This window comes from Oncorhynchus kisutch, linkage group LG28, assembly GCF_002021735.2.
Source record: "Oncorhynchus kisutch isolate 150728-3 linkage group LG28, Okis_V2, whole genome shotgun sequence".
Lineage (NCBI taxonomy): Eukaryota > Metazoa > Chordata > Actinopteri > Salmoniformes > Salmonidae > Oncorhynchus > Oncorhynchus kisutch.
The window spans coordinates 7,340,178-7,366,633 of record NC_034201.2 but is presented as its reverse complement, the minus strand read 5'-3'; the positions used below and the strand labels follow the sequence as shown (position 1 = coordinate 7,366,633).

The window sequence follows — 26,456 nt, the reverse complement described above, 5'->3', positions numbered from 1 at the left end:
ACTCAATATTAGGAAGGTGTTCTTAATGTTTTGTCCACTCAGTTTATTTGTCTCTGACTATTACCAATGTGCTATAGTGAGAATGATTATTGAGGGACCTCCACTATTAGTGCTGAATGCCAGCACTCCCATTCAAACGCCAAATCCAATACTGAAGTTTTCCAAACTTGAATTGTGAACGAGACAGGACTTGGAAGGACGTCCACGCGACACTATAACAGATTACATGTGACAAGGATTATAATGTAATCAGATTACGAAAACTAAGTAACTAATCAACCCAGATTACTTAAATGTGTGGCCCTAATCAGATTACAATTACATTCTTAAAAATAGCCAATTACATGTTGGATTACTTAATCTAATTTCAAGATATGGGCTGCAAGTGTTTTCATCAAACACACTGAAATTGCAGATTTGTTGTATTCATTTTTTACGTCTAAGAGCCACACAGCTTGAAGTCACCTTTCAGCGGGAATGGAAGCTTTCTCTTCTGTTATTATTATCTGAAATCTCCAAAATCTCCCCCATTTAACCAGGATCTTTGTATCAAAAGGACATTTTTGATTAGTCAAAACAGTTCACTTCCCAAGCACTGAGATGAAATACATAAGAAATCAACTGCTTAGACTACTCAGCTAATTTTCTAGTTTCATTAAACTAAATTAAATAAACATTTTGAATAAACATTTGTATCTCAATATCAAATGATTTCTGGGTAACAGTTAAGTACCTTACAGTGATTGTTTTCCATACAAATTCTCCCCAATAAACAAAAAATAGCTTCTTTGCAAAGAGCAATTTCTGAAGCAAAAATGGTTCTAGGACTGTCTGGCAGTGGTCTGAGTGGGGAAGGGAAAAATAAAAGTAGCTGTTATTGGCAGATCTCTTTCTTATTGGTCTATTTACTAGTTTACCGCCTGATGCCTGATCACCAGGCAGGCCAAAACTCCATCCCACTAAAACAGGCTGACATTTCAGGTGTTCTTAATTATCATCATTTTCATAGTATTATTCCAACCTCAGTGTGAAAATATATATATAAAACGTTTTTGACTGCACTGGGCCTTTAATCTCAATAAATAGTTTTTAAAAAAAAGTTAGTTTGGGAGCACGTCTTTCTCTGCCCAACTCACAGGAAGCCTACTGTAGACCCAGTCTGAACAAAGCACGAGGTAGACTAGCCACAGAGTCATCGGACCATCCCCCTGCGAGCCCACCAGTCTGCGTTGTAGAAAACCCTCTCACTCAAACAGCAGCAGCGGTACTGGCAGTACGATCAAGGCCCTTCCTTCAGTCTCCACAGGCAAACTCCGTTTTCACACCGGCTGCCTTCTCCAGGCATGGCTGACGGCTGTACCCAGTCATGGCACTGCGACATTACACCCTCGACTTCAACCTCTCAGCGCCAGGTAAATTGCACACACGGGCATTCGTTAGACTACGAACGGTTTCAGCACGAAATATGCTCTGAGACCAGGTTGCACTACAGGACATGGGCCGTTGTCTTTACGCATCTAGCTAGCTAACTACTTACTGTACGTTAGCTAGCTAATCGTTGACAATACGCGCAGTCTGTCCAATATACTTGCATAATATAGCTAGCTAGCTATGCACGATTAGTGGGGGTGGGGGGTTCTCCGAGGACATAACTCGTTAAAACTGCGTAAGAATATTTCTAGCTAAATGGCATCCGCTATCTTGATAGCTAGCTAGGTAGCATAATTCCAAGTCACTGGTTGCCAGCAGATTGACAGGCAAACGGGTAATATGACCTTTCGTGCAGTTGCTAGCAAGCTAACTATATTAGCAAAGCCATGTGTCTGCTGCTGCGCCTGTCTGCGTGACTGGACAGTCAAACTGCGACTAGCTAAACAATGGTGACCATGCTTATTGATGAGGCTAGCCATCAATAAAGTACAAGGTCCCAGTGGCCAATAATCGGTATGATATCCATAGCCACTCACTGTTAAAAGGCTTGCACGATCAATTTTCTAGTTAAATTAGGCTACTGACATCATTTTCTTTGCATTGTGCTGCATAGCACTTTCAATTATTCGTAATTTTCGCCAACTATTATAGGTAGTTGTTACAAGATACAGTTCCGGTGTGTGCAGTAAGAAACCCATTCTTATTTACCTAGGAAGATAACACCTACTTAAACCTGCACAGGGACTGCAGTCATTGGCACTCACGAAGACACCTGATACATTCTGTTTAGTTGGGGTTGGAAGAGGCTCCCAGGGCTAATCCCTTACCTAGCAGGCCTACTCACATTAGGAGCTGTGAAACACCGAGATGTCTGAGCTATAGCCTACTTCTCCCGTCCAGTTCAGTCATCAATCAGGCTAGACAGAAATGAGTCTGGCACTGCCCTCTGGGAGAATGGGCCATTATCTGTGATTCTGTCTGGAGGAGGAATTTCATGAGGGGGTTGTTGTGGTCATAACTGTGTTCTCACCATATATACCCCTCTCCTATTCTGTTTAGCTGACTGTCCTTCGACTGTGCGTGGGCTGCATTCTATATTTCAAGAGCAGGAAATGACAGAGACTGTCCATGACACTGAGGGACATGGATACCTTGCTACCTTCATTGGCAAGAATGGCAGGTAGGCGCCAGTTCAATCAACACTGTCATTATTTATGTCACAATCAATATATTTTGTAGATTTTTTAAAAGTCAGTGCTATAATAATAATAATAATAATAATAATAATAATAATAATAATAATAATAATAAGACATAAAAAAGCACATGAGACAGTCAATGGGTATGTATTCAAACTATTGATAGATAACAAGCTACCATACTATGCTTCAACAGGGGTTATTGAATTGAAGATTATGTGATCATGGTTACTTTTTTTTTTTAGGCACTCCGTAGGGCAGGGTGCCACTAGTTCATGTATGGACATGTCCAGGTGACACAGACTCTTCACTTTAAAATGTTTGCCAATTAAAAACATTGATTGCAAAGTTTAACAAACCATAAACCTATGTATATGCAAAAGTCTACTTGTAACAATTGCCACTGAAAATGTTGCTGAAACACATTTTCTTGAGGTGAAAATGCAAAGTTTGGTAACAGGATGACAGTTAAATCTCCCTCAGTTTGTGACTACGTTTTTCAAAAACTTGGTTAAATATCTACTCAAAATTAAGATTCAAAGATGTCGGCAGAAAGAAAGACGTGACACCTTGAGTTTAAAAAAAATCTATTTAGGTTATTGAACTACAGTAAGTGAATAGAAGAAGGTCAACACCCAGCAACAGAATGACATCATGAGTCCTTGATCTGTACTATACAAAAAGGCCTAATTATAAATGTCATGAATTGTTACAAAAAGGTAGAACATTTTATTATGCTCCTTTGCATGTTTGGATATTATTCGACACACTGGCTATTATTCTAATGAGCCACATTTGGTTGGTCCAGTCCGCACCAAATCTGTCCCCTGTCTCCTCTTGCGGCTGCTTAGATTCACCATAAGTTTGCATGCTGTTCTGTTAGGTCAAATGCAGTCAACAGATTGTTCCAAACTAGAACGATGTTGCTTTCCACTGCTTCCTAATATAAATCTATTTCTATAATCACATTTCCATCCAACCTTTTTTGTGCAAGTAAAGTACATGTTGGATCAAAGAATGTCACGACAGGCCTGATGGAAACAGGACATTTGTCGACAAAACATAATACGCTAGACACGGTAGGTTCTTTTTGTGCCTGAAAATATGTTGTGTGGTCCAACCACTACGACTCGGGAAAGCATGCAGTTTATTAGGCTACAGATGAAATAATAAGTTATAATGAACTCCACAGGGTGGTGAACGTGCATGATGATGAGCTTGATGCTCCTTTCCAATAAATATTGAGGGTCTTATTCTGGTGACGTGATGATCGATGCTTGACTGCCGTGTGACAAAATAAAATTTAGCTCAATTGTCAATTTTGTAATCTCATGTAGGTAGCCTACACGCACTGTATCTGCGAGCTGTTGACTGGAGTACACATGCCAAGACCAGAGTGGGCCCTAATAACAACCTCAATTTCTCAGGGCATGGACTCTACAAGGTGTTGAAAGTGTTCCACAGGGATGCTGGCTCATGTTGACTCCAATGCTTCCCACAATTGTGTGAAGTTGGCTGGATGTCCTTTAGGTGGTGGACCATTGTTGATACACACGGGAGACTGTTGCGCATGACAAACCCAGCAGCGTTGCAGTTCTTTTACACAAACCTGTGCGCCAGGCTCTTGCTAACACACCCACTCAAATGCACTTCTGTTTTGCCCATTCACACTCAGAATGGAAAACATGCACAATCCATGTCTCAAGGCTTAAAAAATGTGAATAGTTCACTTTATTTCAGTTTGTGTGCCAAAACAAGCAGTCATTGTGTAGGGAATCATTGTAAATCAAATAAAATGTTATTTGTCACATACAAGTGTTTAGCAGGTGTTATTGTGGGTGTAGCGAAATGCTTGTGTTTCTAGCTCTGACAGTGCAGTAATATCTAACAATTTCACAACATACCCCAATACCCACATCTAAGTAAAGGAATGTTATTAAGAATATATAAATATATGGATGAGCAATGTCAGAGCGGCATAGACTAAGATACAGTATATACATATGAGATGAGTAATGCAAGATATGTAAAATAATGAGGTGAGGTGACACGTTTATTAAAGTGGCCAGGGATTTCAAGTCTATGTATATAGGCACCAGCCTCTGTGCTAGTCATGGCTATTTAAGTCTGATGGCCTTGAGATGGAATCTGTCTGATGCACCTGTACTGACCTCGCCTTCTGGATGATAGCGGGGTGAACGGGCAGTGGCTCGGGTGGTTGTTGTCTTTAATGATCTTTTTGGCCTTCCTGAGACATTGGGTGCTGTAGGTGTCCTGGAGGGAAGGGAGTTTGCCCCCGGTGATGTGTTGCCCTTTGAGTTTGTCAGTGATGTGTATGCAGAAGGAACTTGTACCATCTAAACTGCTCTGAAACATATTTTACATAACCAAAAATATAGTATTTTCAGCTGTTTGAAGCTGGTGTACAAAACTGAAGAAATTGATCTGCTGCTTCTTAGGCTTGCTTTCAATGAGTGACAGATCTATAACTATCATTTCTATGTGAATTTGGTTGAGTCCACCCAAAAGTGACATATTGTAAGCTTTAAATAAAGTTTGATTTAGTCCTATCCTTTAACTTTAATACTGATTAGGATTAAGCCAGTAGCTCAGATGAAACTATCCAAGCATTACATATGCTTTAAATGTTGATTTTTGGTTTGTCAACCAAACAGAATTCAATAATACTTTTGTTAAACAGTAAGGCGGAGATAAGTGGCCGAGATTGAGACGTGCATGTGTGGTTTACAGCAGTGGATGCATCAATTTATACTACAAGCATAGTGAGCCTAATGACAATCGCCGAATGTCATTACACTATTAGATTTTTTTGTAACATAATTCTCTTTCCATTCATCAAATTGCGGGTGCACTTTTGAGATGCTGGAATTATTTTGTGAGTGGACAAACGTGCATGGCTAGCCAACAGGAGCGGCTTTGGAGTGATTGTTTGACAATCGGACACAAACGCCATAAATGAATGTGTTCCTTATGTAAATCTATGACTATATATAGTTGGTCCCATACCGGTAAGACATGAAATTTACTTTCACCCCTGAATGTAACAGTATTTATTCAGCCTTTAAAAATGAGTAATGCATCCATGGCCACATTTTGAGGTTAGCTAACTATACATGTCTTCCTATGCAATCATATTCTGCAAGGAATCTTGGTTGTGCTATTAGCTGAAGCACAGTGATAACTCATTAAGTTGATGTATACAGTTGAATTCAGAAGTTTACACCTTAGCCAAATACATTTAAACTCCGTTTTTCCACAATTCCTGACATTTAATCCTAGTAAAAATTCCCTGTCTTAGGTCATTTAGGATCACCACTTTATTTTACGAATGTGAAATGTCAGAATAATAGTAGAGTGATTTATTTCAGCTTTTATTTAATTCTTCACATTCCCAGTGGGTCAGGCGTTTACATACACTCAATTAGTATTTGGTAACATTGCCTTTTAAATTGTTGAACTTGGGTCAAACGTTTCAGGTAGCCTTCCACAAGCTTCCCATTCCTCCTGACAGAGCTGGTGTAACCGAGTCAGGTTTGTAGGCCTCCTTGCTCGCACATGCCTTTTCATGTCCTATAGGATTGAGGTCAGGGCTTTGTGATGGCCACTCCAATACCTTGACTTTGTTGTCCTTAAGCCATTTTGCCACAACTGTGGAAGTATGCGACCAAGCTTCAACTTCCTAACTGGTGTCTTGATGTTTCTTCAATATATCCACATAATTTTCCTTCCTCATGCTGCCATCTGTTTTGTGAAGTGCACCATGCCCTCCTGTAGCAAAGAACCCCCACAACATGATGCTGCCACCCCTGAGCTTCACGGTTGGGATGGTGTACTTTGGCTTGCAAGCCTCCCCCTTTTTCCTCCAAACATAAAGATGGTCATTATGTCCAAACACTTCTATTTTTTTTCTTCATCAGACCAGAGGACATTTCTCCAAAAAGTACGATCTTTGTGCCCATGTGCAGTTGCAAACTGTAGTCTGGCTTTTTTTATGGCGATTCTGGAGCTGTGGCTTCCTTGCTGAGCGGCCATTCAGGTTATGTTGATATATGACTCGTTTTACTGTGGCTATAGATACTTATGTACCCGTTTCATCCAGCATCTTCACAAGGTCCTTTGCTGTTGTTCTGGGATTTATTTGCACTTTTCGCACCAAAGTACGTTCATCTCTAGGAGACAGAACGCGTCTCCTTCCTGACCGTTATGATGGCTGCCTGGTCCCATGGTGTTTATACTTACGTACTATTGTTTGTACAGATGAACGTGGTATTTTCCGCTGTATGGAAATTGCTCCCAAAGATGAACCAGACTTGTGGAGGTCTACAATTTAAAAAAAAAAACATTTTTTTTAGGTCTTGGCTGATTTCTTTTGATTTTCCCAATGTTGTCATGCAAAGAGGCATTGAGTTTGAAGGTAGGCATTGAAATACATCCACAGGTAAACCTCCAATTGACTCAAATGATGCCAATTAGAAGCTTCTAAAGCCATGACATTTTCTGGAATTTTCCAAGCTGTTGAAAGGCACAGTTAACTTAGTGTATGTAAACTTCTGACCCACTGGAATTGTGATACAGTGAAATAATCTGTCTGTAAACAATAGTTAGAAAAATTACTTGTCATGCACAAAGTAGATGTCCTAACCGAGTTGCCAAAACTATAGTTTGTCAACAATAAATTTGTGGAGTGGTTGAAAAATTAGTTTTAATGACTCCAAACTAAGTGTATGTAAAGTTCTGACTGCAATAACTGACATTTTGTATTCCCATTTTAATATATAATAATCCCATTTGAATTTTGCTGTGTTTTTAGATGGTTGAAACCATAGTGATAACACATTGGGCATTCAACAAACTTCTGTCTGTCTTTTTGAATGGGTGAATGAAGGTTGAAATCTCATTGATACATTTCTCAACCAAATATTACCCAAATTTCCATATTGAAATTACGTGTTGTGCCTGATTTAGTAACGGTGGCACATTTCAATCACTTATTCGTAAACAAAATTGTTAGCCGTAAAAACACTACCTAATTGGTAGGTCTACTTTTACTTGTTACTTCTGTGAACCTATAATTAAAAGCATGCACACCAATAGAAAATATTGGGGTGCTAACAGCGAATAAACTGTAAGCTATAAAAAAATAGTTCCACATTCTCTCTCGTGTGTGTGTGTATATATATTAAACTACGTCATTTATTTGGTTAACTACCAACGTTTCCACATCATGCCTTTTTCAGACCTTAAAGAAGGCATAGTGATGCTGAAACGTTGGTGCATTCATTACCCAATAAATTACTGGGAGTTTATATATAGTGCGACTGTCTTTATTTATTTTTAACTTCTGTGAACTTCCTCACGAGGTAGAGAAATTCGAAAATATAAAGATGTTGATAACGGAATGGCAATTTCATAAGCTTTTACAGAAAGCATATAATTTCTGTAAAACTAAATATAAATGTTGATATTTGTTGGCAGGGGACTTCAACATGATTGTGTTTTAATGTATTTCTAATACCTTAGGACTTTTTCTAGTAATTAAAAAGAAAATACATTTTTTTCCATCTGTGTGACCAGAAATCAAAGCCTTTGCTTGCTTATTATTCCTTATTTTAGGATGCAAAATGGTTGAAAAACGTATCAATGCCTTCATTTCCCCAAAATATTGACTCTTTTCAATTGACACCAAATGTGATCTGCTCTTATAAACTTCACTTGTTGGTGCTCATGGGTCCTTTTTTACATGGAAATGACTTATCTGAACTGTATTGGTAGATAACCTCTTAGATCATCACAAAATTGAAATTCCAAACAATGTAGTTAGCTCAACAGTGTAATATTACCTCAGCAAATACTCTAACAGCAGTTATCTGTCACGGTTAGTCGGGATGAAAGGGAAGGCTATACAGGCTGCACAAAAATGTTGTAATTGAGAAATATTTAATGTGTGCGAGGAATTTGTAAAATCCCAGTTCTTTTTTACCAATACCCATGCTGTCCAATGAAAACACCAGGTGTGTTACAGTGGTCAGACATCCTTTAGGAAGACCATTGATTGGCCAGTTAAGTGTATCATTGGTACAACAATGGCTTTCGTTCAGTTGAGCGCATGGCCCTTTAGTGGCTTTGTGTATCGGATCAAAGGGCTTTGCTGCTTCCTGTTTTGTGTGGTGAGTGGTAAACACAGCTGGTGAGGCATTGTGTGGGCCTAAGCCTGCATGAATATGGCTGCCCGCAGCAACACAACACACCATGTTGGATAAAAAATGCTCAACCTTCAGCTGCCCCTGGCTCTCCACTGTGCTTTCAGAAAGGTTAGGTCAATAATAGGTCACAACCTGTATCATGCCACAGCCATAGCCTATAGGATATCTGCTAATCATGAGCTCTAGGTTTAAGGAGTAGTGAGTGAAGTTATAGCCTAGAATCAATGCTATTCTCCCCCTCACTTTAACTCTGCGCTTCTTTCTCTCCGTCTCTCTTTTCAGGTTGGTTATTCTGCGTGTGCACTCCCAAGGTCTGGTTACCGTTGATCTGCAGTGTTGTGAAGGAGATAACATTGCACAAGTAGATAATGTAGGTGACGAGAGGAAAAACAATTGTCTTTGCACTGGACCTGCTAATATCCAATCACAATAACGGAAATATAAAAACAAAATATGTACTATTTAACAGACCTTCAGAATGCCCTTAGTAAGACACCCTTCCATGAGTTCGTTACAGCAACACTTGACCATAGGCCTTTGGACTATTTTGACATTTAGGATATTTTGCCTAATGTAACATTGGGATATGCAACATAATAAATACGATTTTTCTTTTTTTCACTCAGCTTTTGAATGCACTGGAAAAGAAGCTAAAAAGTCTCCTACATGGAAACATTAGGGGAGTCAAGAGGTAAGCCCCGAGTGGTGGATGATCTGACTAGTGGCCTTGTTGTGTGATGACTGGAGAGCTACACAAGCTGTAGTGTGACGTGACTACCCTGTCACCATGAACATGATTTCGACTATTTCCCCCCTCCTTCCCCAGGCTCCCAGCTCTGACACGAGGTGCAGCTGTTGATCGATACTGGCCTACAGCTGACGGCAGACTGGTGGAGTATGACATTGATCGGGTTGTATACGATGAGGACTCTGCATACCAGAACATAAAGATCTTGCACTCACAGCAGTTTGGCAATATCCTGATCCTCAATGGGGATGTTAGTAAGTAAAATATAACATTCCTACCAGAGTATGTGAGCGTGTCCAATATGATTGGAGCACGGAGCGAGTTTCCCAAAGGCTGGAGCGTCAGCCTTCTCACCCGTTCCAATTTCGCGGAGGGCATGCCTGGCCCAGCAAGCATTTGTAGGCTACGTGTGTGCTGCTATAGACCCTTGCTTTAGCTACTGTCATGGAGTTTGCTAAATATTTTCATACAGAAACAGATTAAACACACAGGTGCAAAAATCAAGGTGACTTACAAAGATGAGGAGGACCAAGAGCAAGAGAGGGAGTGCGGTGATGTAGTGTCCACAACTAAAGAATCATTGTGGAATCTGAAAAGCCATATCCCGAAAGCATGAGGGTGTACTTACTACGTGCACATGAGGAAGGAAGGAAGGAGGTAGGTAGCTAGCTAAGTGTCATTGTAGCAAAGTGTAAAAGACATTTTTTTTTTATTTTTTTTTATTTTTTAAACTTTTAAAATCAGATCTCTTTAAGTTTTGTTAATTTTCGTTCTATTATCTGTATGATAAGGCTATCATTGATGTTTGCCCAATAGGCCTAGCATATTACCTCTTTCAAGGAGCCTTCTGTTTATTTTGCCTAAAAACCTTTTTAGGCCTACCTAAATAAAAATATAACTCTGCATCCCTGTCCAGCCTGGCTGGAGTGTTTTCGAAGGGTGTTTAGCATCCCCAGTGGTTCTGCAAGTATGGAGAGGATATTCTCCACTGCTGTCCTGCTCTCCAGGCACCATCGTATGAGCCTGAAGACAGACTCTGACCAAACTCGTGTTTCAAAATTCAAAGACACTGTAGACTGAGCCTAATAAGGCATTTTTCTTTAAATTTTTATTTAATTCTAAGTAAGTCGCAGCCCATATGTGCAATTTATAGACTAATGTTTAAATGCTGAGCCCTATAATGTCCCTGCCAGCCTAGTGTGTTGAACTCGCAAATGCTTCACAATGTATGTATTTGTAGGCCATAGCCCTGAAATAATAGGCTTATAATATATGAATCCTTATTAGGATCCCTGTCCATATGATTTCATTGAAATCATCAAGTTTGGTTTCAATACTTCAAAATCATATTATAGGTCCAGGTAGACACAAAAATAGATGTTTTAAAAAAAACATTTTGAGTTTGGAGCGGTTTTTAGCGGAGCAGTTGGAAAGGATGTGGAGCTCCGGTGCGCAAACACCGTAAGCGATGAGCGGGATTTCCAACCACCCAACTCTGTACTTTGATTCCTACGGGCCGTGATTTAACGGGATAGTTCACTAAAATGACATATTGGTTTCCTTACTCTGTAAGCAGTCTATGGATGAGGTATGACGCCAATCCAGGCTTTGGTTTAATTTCCCGGGCACTGTTTCCAAATGCTCTCGTTTTAGCGTTTGTGGCACATCCCATTTAAGTCATTAGTGTTTTTCCACACATCATGTTCTTAATCATCTATACATGATTTTTGTTGAGCTTCAAAATACATTTGACATACTTTCTGATTAATTGGACATGTGAGAAATGCATGACTTAAATGGGATTTGTCCAACGAATACTAAAACATTAGCATTTGAAAACTGCCAGGGAAATCTAAAACATGTCTTACCTTGACTGCATACAAGGTAAGGAAACTAATGTGATATTTGTGTGAACTGTCCCTTTTTAAGATATAATTAGAGAATTATTCCATCACTTACTGCTCACGTATCTCATTAATTTATATTTACTTTTAGAATTGTTATTTACTGTAATTGAGGTCACTATTGTAATTTTTTTATGATTTGAAATCTGAATCTAATAAGATTAACATTTTGACTGGGTTTCAGTAATGGCATATCTAATGATATTGTAATGTAATTATATGGCAGATCTGGCAGAGAGTGACCTGCCCTACACCCAGGCCATCATGGGCAGAGGGAAAGAGAACTATACAGGAAAGGAGGTGCTGATCTTAGGAGGCGGTGATGGAGGAATCCTCGCTGAGGCCGTCAAACTCAAGCCAAAGATGATCACCATGGTGGAGATATCCTTTCAGGACGCCATCTGTCACTTCCCTCGGTGCCCAGTTAACATATTGCTTCAGGGATTTGCACCGAAAACTATTTAAACTTTGAGCATTTTTTTTTTTTAGACATAACCCGATAGAACTATCTGGTCTGTGATCTATGTCTGGTTTGTAATGCCTTGACAAAGTGTCTACATTGACCAAATGGTGATTGATGGGTGCAGGACGCACATGAGGAAGGCTTGTGGAAGTGTTCTGGACAACCTGAAGGGAGACTGTTACCAGGTGAGGATGACAGTGCTGTCCATTGCACTTTTCCTTAGTAGAGATGGAACATTTGTCATTTGCCTACTACTCTTGAAAGGGTTGAACCGGTCTGTATGGTCTTTTATGTTACTACAAGGGGTTACCGTGACTGTATTTCCAGGTGTTGGTGGAGGACTGTGTTCCGGTTCTGAAAAAGTATGTGGAGGAAGGGAAGACGTTTGATTACGTCATCAATGACCTCACAGCAGTTCCTATCTCCACAGCGCCAGAGGAGGGTGAGTGACAGATGCTCTCGTGCTGTTCTCTTGGACATGAATTTCTAACTGTATATTGATGAAAACCGGTATGGCTCATGTAAAGAGGAACTGCATTGTACCTCATCGCAAAGTATTGATCTGATTTAGGATGTGGACAGTGTAATGTTAAACTGTTTCTTGGATAGGAGGAAATAGGCTTATATTGCTCACTCACATAATTGATTGACAGATGGTTTACTCTGTCTCAGACTCTACATGGGAGTTCCTACAGCTTATCTTGGATCTTTCAATCAAAGTACTGCGTCCTACTGGGAAGTACTTCACACAGGTAAAACTGCCTTTCTCATATTAGCTGAATGCTTCACACAGTCACTCTACTAACTAGTCAAGTCAGTTAAGGACAAATTCTTATTTACAATGACTGCCTACCCCGACCAAACCTTAAACCGGACGACACTGGGCCAATTGTGCGCCGCCCTATGGGACTCCCAATCACGGCCGGTTGTGATACAGCCTGGAATCGAACCAGGGTCTGAATCGAACCATGGTCTGTAATGACGCCTCTAGCATTGCAGTGCCGTAGACCGCTGCGCCACTCAGGAGCCTCTTTAGTCTTTGTTTTTCATGAGAGAAGTTTATCCTAGTGTGATGTTTTTAATGATACATATATTTTGTCACATCTGGTCCATATTTTAACCCTGAGTTGTGTGTCCTCAGGGAAACTGTGCAAATCTGACTGAGGCACTGGCTCTCTATGAGGAGCAGCTGGGAAGGCTCTCATGTCCTGTGGACTTTTCCAAGGAGGTGGTTTGTGTGCCCTCTTATATGGAACTGTATCCTTCTAAAAAAATATATATATATATTGTCATTATCAGACACTCCTGTCATTTACAGCCAGACATAGTTGAACATTCATACAGAGACGTGTGGTTGCTTGTTGTTTTGCATGCAATTCTCCTTAACGGACTGACTCAGGTGGGTTTTCTACACCGTTTGGAAGAAGTAAAGAGCTCCCTCTCTCCCATTCAAGCCCTGCCTGCCGGAATGTGAAAACTGTCCCCCCACCCATGATCCGCTATCGCACTGAGGGGCGATATGACCCCCCCCCACCCCCCTGAAAAAAAACTAAATCTCTACTCACACTTTTTTTTTTTTTTTATCCTTCTAAGTCCAACTCTCAAACTCTTTTTAGATGTTGGTTTTATAATTTTATGTCTAAACTTGCAAGAGATTGTATTTCTGTTAATTGGATATTTTGAGTTGGGCTGTTTTTGCATATGTGCTCCAGGGAGAGCTGTGGGGCTGCTACCACTGGATACACTGAAACCTACTGTAGAGGATGACTCAGCATTTCTATAGCTGGTCCCAGACCTGTCTGGGCTTTAGACTTCTCTGACTATAGCCTGGTCCCAGACCTGTCTGGGCTTTAGACTTCTCTGACTATAGCCTGGTCCCAGACCTGTCTGGGCTTTAGACTTCTCTGACTATAGCCTGGTCCCAGACCTGTCTGGGCTATAGACTTCTCTGACTATTTTTGTCATGCCATACATGTTACATGTCTTATACATGTTTGAAAGGGCAACAATACTCCTGAGAAGTTGCCTGAAGCTCATAGAGATCTGGGACCAGGCTATAGTCAGAGAAGTCTAAATCCGACAGGTCTGGGACCAGGCAAATATTGACACACTTTATGCACCTGTCCCTCTGGGTTACTTTTCACATTTGGGTTATAAAAGCAGCACCAACATACAATAGCTTTTGGGTTCTGATTGTGTGATAGAATATGTGCTCTCCATAGTTTCAACTGAATGTCTGTTTGTGATTGTTTTTCCTCTTCTGTTGTAACTGTGGCGTGAGTGTGATTTTTGATTACAGGTGCTTGTCAAGATGTTGAAAAGGCAGTGTGACCCTGCCCATTGAGGCTGAAGTGTCCGAACGTGTTTTTAAAAGGGAAAAGGGTCCTCCTTTGTGGCGGTTTCTTGCTTGTAATGATTTTTTTTTACATACTTCGTTTTAAATTGGTCTAAAATTCTGTTTGGTGCATATGTGCTGGAAAAGGAAGTTGTTATTGAATGTAGCTTACCATATACACAGTGCACATTCATGCCTTTTGATGATTATTGTGGTGCTTTGTTACATTTATTTATTGGATATTATTTCACCAAATGTTGTTTTATCCCACTGGAAAAAAATGTATGTTCAGCAGTGACTACCTGCTATTAAAACGAGTTGGAGAATAAAATATTTGGTTTCTTTCTTTTGCAGGGAAATGTTTTGATTTTCCATAGTGTATCGGATAGTTTTAACATCTTGGATTACTAGCTAATCTGACTGAATTTCAGTTTACAACTAAAAATCAAGTAACCAATGCAAAACTTCAGAAAGAGAACTGGGGTGTACAAGTATTTAATTGTGTTATGACAGGTGGTATCTTTTGTAATAAGACTTTCAGTAATTCGCATACCCTGCTGCTGCATACTCCGTGTGGTTCTAAAATCCACCCACACATTTCTACTTGTGAGTTGTCACAACTCCTTTTGTCTCAACTGTATTTGCCCCATTTGTTTTGCCGTAGAGTTCGTATATTGTCAAGTAAACACTCAGTAATACAGTATTTATTTCCTTGAGCAGGCTTTCCTTAGTCTTTTGTGGTTCTATGAAGGAAGCATTTGACATTTGTTGAATTTGTATTGGCGTTCTTAGCATATTGTACTGTTTGCGTATTGTCTTGCTTGTGCGTAGAACCAGAATGGCCAATTCTCAGGTAACAATTTTAAGAGGGACGCCACTGGATAGGTCTGAACGTGAGAAAATCATACAGGGCCATTGTCTTTCGCCATCATTAGCCCCTCTGTGATCTCTGCCTGTGAATTTTCTCAGTCCAGCATGTATACATGGATCGGCTATAGAACTCATGAACAGAGTATGCAGGGTCGGGGAGTAAATGACATGTAATCTGATACGTTACCAGCTGAAATATTGTCCGATTTAGATACTTTTGGGAAAACTTGATTACTTCTTGTTTACATTCTGTTCTCTCAATGACATTCAATTCAGAATTGAAAAAAATGTTCAAGTTTATTCCACCTGAGCGAGTCTGACCACTGACATGTGTTTAATGTATCATTTGTCTTCTAATGCTTTTTAAGGGGAAAGTCCTCAAAGTAATCAGATTTTTAGAGTTTGGGTATGCAAAAGTTACATATTCAGACAGGTGACTGATTACATTTAGAAAGTAACCTACCCAACCCGAAGAGTATGTAGTAGTGTGTGGCCAATTGACTACTGAAGATTGGTATAATCAGGACCTGACTAGTGCCTCGATCACACCGAAAGTGCCCCACAAAATGTGACGCGGCATATGTGTGCAACTAAAGTTAAACATTCAATTTATGCTACCATTTCTGCCAAGCCGTCTATCCAGTTTGACGCACACGTTCGATAAAGCAAACGTATGCACCACACAGAACGCACAGCTCTGCAATGCTGCAAGGCAAAAGTAGCGTTCCATTCGAAAGTAATGTACTTCTGGTATGCCAAAACGCAAGGGTACTGTCTGTGTGATCGAGGCGTAACTACATTTGGGGGGCCTGCGGGCTCATTCATAATCGTGGCGTACATTTACCACTAAATATCTGTGTGCGCCGTTTCTAAAACATTGCACATGTACAACAATATTGCGATTTATAAACTTGGTGTCCGCCAAATACGCTTTGTGGTTATGAATCAGACCGGTCGTAAAACTGCGCTCGTGAACGAGCAATATAACTGCCTGGACAACCCATCATTCACCTTTTATGGTGACAATAACGCTCCTACTTGCTGTATTCTTTAGAAGTATTGGAATTAGGCCAAGATAGCAATGGCGAAGTCGGTCAAATGTCTTTGGAGGTGTTGGCAGAATGTTTTCGTTTGCAGAGACAATACCTCTATCTGACGTTTCTGAATGGTTGTGGACCTAAACCGACGTTTAAAAATAATGTTGCACTGTACGCGAATTATGAAACATTGTCTACTCGGAAATTAAAACTTCCATATCCCTACTTACAGTGGTAGCATACACACTTCAATTCAAAATATCAACTGTCGTAATATTTGTGTGGTGGAGAAAATAACCAGGCAGGAAACGGGAGTACAGTTCAGTGTCATTTAGTAAAAACCTATCGTGCTCTACAGCTGGGCCCAATCGTGCACATGGGCATTTCCAATCAGGTGTCGTAACATAACACTGCTTTAATATATGACGGCTTAGTAACAGCATAGTAACTAAAATAAACAGATATATATCACCGATACTACATCTGTAATTTGTTGTATGGCTATTTCGAAAATATGAACTCAGCATGGCCAGAAAAGGTGAGGAATTTATTCTGCAATGGTTATGATACACAAGTATGTGGACATCACTTCAAGTTAGTGGATTCGGCTATTTCAGCTACACGCGTTGCTGACAGGTGTATAAAATCGAGCACACGGTCATGCCATCTCCAGAGGAAAGTATTGGCAGTAGAATGGCCTTACTGGAGAGCTCAGTAACTTTCAACATGGCACCGTCATAGGATGCCATATTTCCAACATGTCAGTTCATAACATTTCTGCCCTGCTAGACCTGCCCCGGTCAACTGTAACTGCTGTTATTTTGAAGTGGAAATGGCTAGGAGCAATAAAGTCTCAGCTGTAATGTGGTAGGGACTGCCTTGTGCTGAAGCGCGTAGCCCGTAAACATCGTTGGAGCACTCACTACAAGGTCCAAACTGCCTCTGGAAGCAACATCAACACAATAACTGTTCGTTGGGGTAGCTTCATGAAATGGGTTTCATTGGCTGAGCAGCAGCACACAAGCCTATGATCACCATGCGCAATACCAAGCGTTGTCTGGAGTGGTGTAAAGCACGCAGCCATTGGACTCTGGAGCAGTGGAAATGCATTCTCTGGAGTGATGAATCATGCTTCACCATCTGGCAGTCCGACAGATTAATCTGGGTTTGGCAGATGCCAGGAGAACGCTACCTGCCCCAATGTACAATGGCAACTGTAAAGTTTGGTGGAGGATAAATAATGGTCTTGAGCTTTTTTTCATGGTTTGGGCTAGGCCTCTTAGTTCCAGTGAAGGGAAATCTTAACGCTACAGCATACAATGACATTCTAGACAATTCTGTGCTTCCAACTTTTTGGAAACAGTTTGGGGAAGGCCCTTTTCCTGTTTCAACATGACAATGCCTCTGTGCACAAAGTGAGGTTCCATACAGAAATGGTTTGTTGGTGTGGAAGAACTTGACTGGCCTGCACAGAGCCCTGACCTCAACTCCGTCAAACACCTTTGGGATGAATTGGAACGCCGGAGTGCGAGCCAGGCCTAATCGCCCAACATCAGTGGCTGAATGGAAGCAAGTCCCTGCAATAATGTTCCATCTAGTGGAAAGCCTTCCCAGAAAAGTGGAGGCTGTTATAGCAGCAAAGGGAGGACCAACTCAAAATTGATGCCCATGATTTTGGAATGAAATGTTTGACTAGCAGGTGTTCCATGTAATTTTGGTCATGTTGTGTATATATAATGTATTTGACAGAGAAATTTGACAGTATTCAGACAGCCTACAAACGTAAAAGGTGAACCGTCTGTGCATAAATGTTGAATCGCATAGAGCAAAATACTTGAAATAGCTGATCTGTTTACTACTGTGAACTAGGTCAAATTAAAATGAGAGATGGGATGAAGGGTAGCCTATCCTAACTTGTTGTAGGCCTATAGGCTATTTGGAAATTAAATAATAGGAAATGGATGCCTATTTAAAAAAATAATGCAAAGATTAAATACAGCTATCTTCGCTCTTCACTAATGGCAAATGATTGCATCTTATTATATTTAGCCAACTATTTTCTTCTTATGAATAACAGTGTCATCATATATTCCCCATTTGCACAAGGCTACTAGGATACGCTTGCCTTACAATGCTGGAAACTGGAAACTGTGCGTAAGCATTGTTTAAAGTTTGCGGGGAGGAAAGCACATTCTCAAGTCAAGTTCACATAAATTCCACATTTTCCATGAAAACTAGCACACGCACATTTTGGGGTCTATTTTGTACGTACGCACAGTTTAAAAATCCCTGATCAAGAAAATTTTGGAGACCCCTCTCATGGTAGTGGAGCGATTTTCAGCAGTTACACGCATTTTGCCATGGGTCTGAGAGAAAATGTTGTCGTTTTCAAACAAATTTCTTGCTATTAGTGTCTTTACATTCTGCCATAGACGTGTTCATATGCTATCTGAGCAGGACAGCTAGCCTTTTGGCGCTCCCTGCTGGTGAAAATGATATTAATAAATCACTTTTCATGAAACAAACTATCAGTCAACTGCTAAACATGAGAGAGGAATGTGACAGAGCTGTACTGCAGTGTGTTGCAACACTTTGTAACCTACATGTTTATATTGTCATGCTACTGGATATAGCTCTTCCTAGCTACTGATGCGTGGATGAGGAATTGCCAGGACAAGAATGAGTCAAGTTTGATGGAAATGTACTGAAATAACTTCTCAGATAACACAGGTATGATGATGGGAATTCACAATAATGGCATTCAGTAGATGTTATTATACAAATGGAAATAACACAGGCTATGTCTAGGTGCTCTTGCTCGGGCACAGAACGATGTCCACGTCCATGTGTTGAGCATGCTAGCAAACCTTCAACTACTGTGGGAAAAACAAGACAACTGGCTAACTTAAACATGGCACGCCCATAAACCAATGAGCGGCTGTCATGCATACAGAACGTGCACCATAGAACACTGCAGTCGTGGTCAAAGGTTTTGAGAATGACACAAATATTAATTTTCACAAGGTTTGCTGTTTCAGTGTCTTTAGATATTTTTTGTCAGATGTTATTATGGAAAACTGAAGTATAATTACAAGCTTTTCGTAAGTGTCAAAAGCTTTTATTAACAATTACATGAAGTTGATGCAAAGAGTCAACATTTGCAGTGTTGACCCTTCTTTTTCAAGACCTCTGCAATCCGCCCTGGCATGCTGTCAATTAACTTCTGGGCCACATGATGGCAGCCCATTCTGGGTTTTTGTTTGTCCACCCGCCTCTTGAGGATTGACCACAAGTTCTCAATGGGATTGAGGTCTGAGGAGTTTCCTGGCCATGGACCCAAAATATCTAAGTTTTGTTCCCCGAGCCACTTAGTTATCACTTATGCCTTATGGCAAGGTGCTCCATCATGCTGGAAAAGGCATTGTTTGCACCAAACTGTTCCTGGATGATTGGGAGAAGTTGCTCTCGGAGGATGTGTTGGTACCATTCTTTATTCATGGCTGTGTTCTTAGGCACAATTGTGAGTGAGCCCACTCCCTTGGCTGAGAAGCAACCCCACACATGAATGCCCTCGGGATGCTTTACTGTTGGCATGACACAGGACTGATGGTAGCGCTCACCTTGTCTTCTCCGAATAAGCTCTTTTCCAGATTCCCCAAGCAATAAGAAAGGGGATTCATCAGAGAAAATGACTTTACCCCAGTTCTCAGCAGTCCAATCCCTGTATCTTTTGCAGAATATCAGTCTGTCCCTGACGTTTTTCCTGGAGAGAAGTGGCTTCTTTGCTGCTCTTCTTGACACCAAAAGTCTTCGCCTCTGTGCGTGCAGATGCAGTCACACCTGCCTGCTGCCATTCCTGAGCAAGCTCTGTACTGGTGGTGCCCCGATCCCGCAGCTGAATCAACTTTAGGAGACGGTCCTGGCGCTTGCTGGCCTTTCTTGGGTGCCCTGAAGCCTTCTTCACAACAATTGAACCGCTCTCCTTGAAGTTCTTAATGGACTGATAAATGGTTGATTTAGGTGCAATCTTACTGGCAGCAATATCCTTGCCTGTGAAGCCCTTGATGAGCAATGATGACGGCACGTGTTTCCTTGCAGGTAACCATGTTTGACAGAGGAAGAACAATGATTCCAAGCACCACCCTTCTTTTGAAGCTTCTAGTCTTAAATTAATAAACAAAGTCCACAGTCTCTCTGACTTATAACTTGACTGGAAACTACACAGTCCATGTTCTTTCTTTTCCTTACTTAACTACTGTTGTATTTCACAGGTTTGTGAACCTTTTGTCCACGCAGTGTCGTCTTCACTGTCTTGTTTTCCGTCGGGTCTTTGTCTTCGTCCGTGTCGGATGTTTCCACTTTTTGTGTTTTGTACTGTCGACGACAGAGTGCAGCAGGTTACCGCTTCTTTTCTTTTCTTTACTGCTTGGCTCCTGGAGGAGTCTGGAGCTGTGTCGCTGCCATCTGGTGGTGGCTAAGGTAGTTGCTGAGGTTCCAGGTGTGTGGGTGTCTCAGTGGACTCTACACTGCTGTAGGACCTGATTCATTTGTCGCCTGACCCACGCCGGGATAACCTCACTATCGTAGGGCTTGAGGCGGTCGTGGTGCATTATCCCTCTGTGCAGTTTTCCTTGTATCTCATACAGCACAGGGCCACGGCATGCAGAGACAACGTAGGGGCCCTTCCAGGGTGCTTGGAGTATATTTTATTTTGACGCTGCTCAGAGATGCTCCCTTGAAGTTATGTGTGCTTCCTCTAGATCCAGGTTGTAGAGGAACTCTGGGACTTCCATCCTGTCAGACCTGTCCTCTGCTGCATCATTAGGCACATGGCTTTAATCATTTTTTGGGGTCAAATTATATTCTACCTTTTATTTCTCATGAGTGTTCATGTTGATCGATATTTAGTCTATGCTGGCCTATTGTAAATGATCAAATAAATATTAAATGAACAATACATACAATTCTGAACATATTGTCATTTATAGTGCTAATGCAGAGGCACCAATACGTTGTCGAGTACACAGTTTTTATGTACATTCCCTTATGTCTAAGCTTCTAAAGTGACTTTGGCTACTAATTCTTGTGAGGAAGTGTATCAGTGACCTGTGTTCTGTAATTAGTTACAAAACAATAGAAATGCAATTGTGTATTGCTGTTGTTTGTCTGGTATCCATAATCATCTCTGTTTACCATGAGAGCATTTTGCAGAGAAAATGGGTTGAGGCATACTATTTAGGCTCAGAATGACACGTGGCCCATTGTTTACCTTGTTACCTGGCAGCGACCACAAGGGCGTTTCAAAGAGCTGTACGTCAAGGCGAGCTCGTGAATATAATCACCCCGCCCACTCAAACTGTTCTTTCAGGTTCCTGATAGTTATAAATGAGAGAAAAGGTACAATTTCTTAAATTCGGGGGCGCGTAAAATAGCGTAAATAGCGTAAAATAGCGTAAAATATTGTGGGTGATGTTTTGGTCATTCAAAGGGATTTTCACTTTGGAAATCGGATGACTGAGCTGGACCTTTTTAAATCCTGTCTTTCTCAGCACCTCTGTGGTTGGTCTTTGTTTGGTCTTCATAAAGAGGTGTGGAGACTGTACTCTATTTCAGAGGCACGAAATTCCAGTCTGAATTCCAGGACGTGTGATAACGTTAAAGTATAAAGGTGCATTCAAGTGCACACATGGACACGCAACATGGCTCTTGTTACATCAGAGGAGGATATGTTCAGAGTTGGGTCTGTATCCCATTTATCACACATAATAACACACATTACAGTTGCTGATGAGTTTTACATTACAGTAGCTGATGAACAGTTCCATATGATTTCAACATCATTCTGACTGCACCCCTTTTTGATTTGAACGAAACCTTCCAGAAATGTTTGGCCATGGTAGAAGTGGTCAGAAGAAAAAAATCTGTCATCACTAGAAAAATAATAATAAAAGGTTGAGTTTGATATCATTTGAAAGCTTACAAACAGGGTTGTCAAACTATTTCATAATTTATTTAAATAAAAGTTCATACAAATTGTCTTTTTTTTTACACCTTTTACATCAATTATATAAATGCGTAAACCCTGATATTTTTTCATGTTATGTCTTTTCATATGTTGTAGCTTAGACTCTATTGTACATCATCAGAGGTGTTTGTGTTGTGACACCATCAGTTGAGATACAACATGCTCTTGAATACAGGGTGGGTGTCATGTTTTGGCTGATACATTTTTTAAATGTCAGTAAAATTTAAATGTCAACTTTCAAATGGTACCACAAAGATGGTTGGCGGTCCACACATCAGAGAATGTTGACTTGAGATTAAACTTTCAGTCTTCCATAGGAAACATTGAAATCATAGAAATACAGATACTAGAATATACATTCCCATTCAAGTTGGTATTTGACGGTGAGTGGACTGGTGACCATCTTTCTGGTAGTAATTGCAACTGGATTCTGGACTTCCTGATGGGCCGCACCCAGATGGTAAGGGTAGGCAACAACACATCTGTCACGCTGATCCTCAACATGGGGATCCCTCAGGGGTGCATGCTTAGTCCTCTCCTGTACTCCCTGTTCACCCACGACTGCGTGGCCAAGCATGACTCCAACAACATTAAGTTTGCTGACGACACAACAGTGGTAGGCCTGATCACTGACAACGATGAGACAGCTTATAGGGAGGAGGTCACTGACCCGGCATGGTGATGCCAGGACACAAACCTCTCCCTCAATAGGAGCAAGACAAAGAAGCTGTTTGTGGATTACAGGAAAAGGAGGGCCAAACACACCCCCATTCACAACAATGGGACTGTAGCTGAGCGGGTTAAGGCACTACAGAGGGCAGTGCGTAAGGCCCAGTACATCACTTGAGCCAAGCTTTCTTCCGTCCAGGACCTCTATACTAGGCGGTGTCAGAGGAAGGCCCAAAAGGCTCCTTAACAACTTCTACCCCCAAGTCATAAGACTGCTGAACAATTAATCACATTTTCATTGACCCCCCCCACCCCCACACTGCTGTAACACGCTATTTATTATCTATGCATAGTCACTTTACCCCTACCTACATGTACATATTACCTCAATTACCTTGTCTAACCTGTACCCTCAATCATTGACTCGTTCCGGTACCCCCTATATATAGCCTCGTTATTGTTATTTTATGTGAAAATTAGTTAAATCAGAGTTTAAGCGTTTTTATCTATATTTGATGTTAAAGGTAATTTTTTGTGCTTTTTAATAAAAGCAATATTTTTTCAAGAAATTATAAAATAGTTTGAAAACCCTGTTTGTAAACTTTCAAATTATATCAAACTCAACCATTCAAATGTTTCAATGACATGGATGTCTCATGGTAGGGTGGGGTATGCAAAGTAGGTCAACTTTCAGCACTCCTTATCACCTGAATGTTTTGGCATTCCGGTCCAAAAAGTCCCTTTCTGACCACTTCTGCCAAGAGCAAACATGTTTGGGAGGCTTCGTTCATTTGTAAAGGGGTGTAGTCAGAAAGTGATTGAATTCATATGGAACGACCAAGTTGTGAAGTATCCCTGCTATTCACAAGCGGGGGAAATTTCGAGGATTTTCAGGAAAACCAACAATTAATGTCAGAATGCTATTCCCTGCATGCTGCTGCTTCTTTCACAGCTGTGGCTCTGAAGTTCTTAACATGTCATAAGTACTGTAATCTCTCATGCTGGCTGAGCCCTTGATTGAGGTGAAAGCAGTGCAGCCTCTCCCTACCTCACAGGTGAGTAAACGTTGTGCAATGGACACTGGAAACTTTATCACAGCCAATGAGGACCGTCGATGTGGATGGGGGCGTGTTCTATCTGCTGTCTCCTGAGGTCCACGATCAGCTCCTTTGTTTTGTTGACATTGAGGGAGAGGTTCTTTTCCCGGCACCACTCTGCCAGGGCCCTCACCTCCTCCCTGTAAGCTGTCGTTGGAAACTCGATGATTGAGTGTGAGACGTGCATGGCCATGCAGTCATGGGTGAACAGGGAGTACAGGAGAGTGCTGAGCGCGCAACCCTGTGTGGCACTCGTGTCGATCAGCGTAGAGGAGGTGTTGTTGCCTACCTTCACCACTTGGGGTCGGCCCCAGGTCGGCCCTCATTGGGTTATTACTTACAGCTTTGTTGACCTGAGTATTAGATGGATCATATTTTGGACAGCTCTAAAACATTATGTATACAGTAGAATAATAAGCACATTACTGTAATATCAGAAAATTGTGCCAATGAATTAAAAAAATACAACCAGGCAAATGGTGACCAGACAAAGGTGCTGCAGTTGAGGTATGAAAATAAAGACATGTGAGCTGAGAACAGGTGGGTAGATGTTTACCAACAGGTGGTAGACTATGTCAGAGAACAACAAGACAAAAGTCAGGACAGGGAACACAGGTGTGGTATGTGAGCAGAGAAAGACTCTAGGTGAGTCAGAGGTGGGTTCCCTCTCAATACACTGTCAAGCAGATGCATAGTGTGACAGGAATGATGCATGTCCAACTCTGAACGTATCCCCCTCTGACGTAGCAACAGCTCACACGTCAGAGGAGGCTGGTGGGAGGAGCTATAGGGGGACGGGCTCAGTGTAATGACTGGAATAAATGGAACGATATCAAACATATAATACTATAGACTTTTTGTTTTATTTTGTTCTACTGTATTATTGACTGTATGTTTTGTTTATTCCATGTGTAACTCTGTGTTGTTGTATGTGTCGAATTGCTACACTTTATCTTGGCCAGGTCGCAGTTGCAAATGAGAACTTGTTCTCAACTAGCCTACCTGGTTAAATAAAGGTGTTCTCAACTAGCCTACCTGGTTAAATAAAGGTGTTCTCAACTAGCCTACCTGGTTAAATAAAGGTGAAATAAAATAAAATGCAAACATATGGAAATCACGTTTGACTCCGGTCCATTTTTCCATTCCATTGCAATGAACCTGTCCTCCTATAGCTCCCCCTACCAGCCTCCTCTGACACACATATGTTCAACATCATCCTCAACTTTATTTAAAGTGCATTTCAAGTTTGATTTGATTTAGTCCTATTCTTAAAATTATATTTGTGGTTGAGATGGAGACGTGAATCCAACATATCAATGATTAATTTGTAGACAAACTGGAATCAAAGCCAGACTAAGTCAATGGCACAGACGGAACTATCCAAGCAGTAGATGCGTCTTTTAAATGTTGATATTTGGTTGTGTTGTCAACCAAACACAATTCAATATTCCTTTTGTAAAATACAGTAAATTGCCTAAAGTTAAGTCTATCTTACAAATGTATATAACGTTAAACTTTAAAACGAGTACCAGATCCATGAACACATTTTGATTTTACTCTCACTATATAATCATTATTATTTAATCACATAAAGAATGCATGTTTATGATGACATGCCTAGGTTGTCGCAGGTCTGTGGAGATTTTCGCAATTGCTGTAGTAATCTGTACAGAATCTCAAACGGCATTGATCACTTGCACAATGCACTTTTTAATGTAATCTCCACTACAATCCAGGTCATTTGATTCTGCTATTAGATGAAGCACAGTGATAACACGTCATTAATCGGTTGTATACATCAAACAAAACAGCCAACCTTGTATTCCTTTTTGAACTTTACTGTGCTTTTAAATGGTTGAAAATTCAACAAACTTTTGGCTGCCTTTTTGAGTGGGCGATTATAGGTCATAATCTCATTGATCAATGTCTCAACCAAATATTACCCAATTATCCATGCTGAAATGACATAGTGTGCCCAGTGAGTTGGCTCTAACTCTACATTACTTAGATCCTGTACTTACTTTCTACTCCATTAATATAGAAATAAAATTGAATACCATATAATATTAAAGTTTAACAGGCTAGTTAGTAATATGAGAACTGAAGAGACGTTAAGGGACAGATTCACTAAGCAGTTACATCCTGCAAACTTTAACACCTGTTATATTCCAGAAAGAATTATACATATAAGTTAAAACACTATCATAAAAAGTTGGGAAAAAGTAAGCAGATTGACAATATGTAGGCTAACTTTTCTTTCTTAAAAGTTTTGTTTGTGTCTTAGCCAGGCACATATTTCAGAACAGGCTTTGGCGTTTTAGGGGCGTGTCCCACCTGCCACCTAATGATGCTGAGAAAGTCACAGAAACTTCACGTTGGCTCAACAGCCTGTACATTTTTTCTCAATAACAGTTGGGAAACCATTTGTGATTTCATTTGTGCTGTATATGCTTA

At 40.7% G+C, this 26,456-nt stretch overlaps 1 protein-coding gene across 1 annotated transcript; it reads left to right on the top strand.

The window, feature by feature from the left end:
* Positions 1 to 945: 945 nt before the first annotated feature.
* LOC109872795 (spermine synthase) lies at positions 946 to 14,650 on the top strand. Its single transcript, XM_020464130.2, has 11 exons — positions 946 to 1,412; positions 2,491 to 2,611; positions 9,137 to 9,224; positions 9,481 to 9,545; positions 9,681 to 9,856; positions 11,733 to 11,887; positions 12,065 to 12,154; positions 12,297 to 12,411; positions 12,642 to 12,721; positions 13,111 to 13,226; positions 13,369 to 14,650. The coding sequence occupies exons 1-11, from the start codon at positions 1,367 to 1,369 to the stop codon at positions 13,397 to 13,399; spliced, it is 1,083 nt and encodes a 360-aa protein (XP_020319719.1). The 5' UTR covers positions 946 to 1,366; the 3' UTR covers positions 13,400 to 14,650.
* The last annotated feature ends 11,806 nt before the right edge of the window (positions 14,651 to 26,456 follow it).

Bases quoted from the DNA above. Each gene is read 5' to 3' on its own strand.
- LOC109872795 (XM_020464130.2), top strand. From the start codon at position 1,367: ATGGCACTGCGACATTACACCCTCGACTTCAACCTCTCAGCGCCAG. The intron at 9,225-9,480 runs GTAGGTGACGAG...TTTTTCACTCAG, and splicing joins ACATTGCACAAGTAGATAAT to CTTTTGAATGCACTGGAAAA. The intron at 13,227-13,368 runs GTATCCTTCTAA...GGACTGACTCAG, and splicing joins GTGCCCTCTTATATGGAACT to GTGGGTTTTCTACACCGTTT.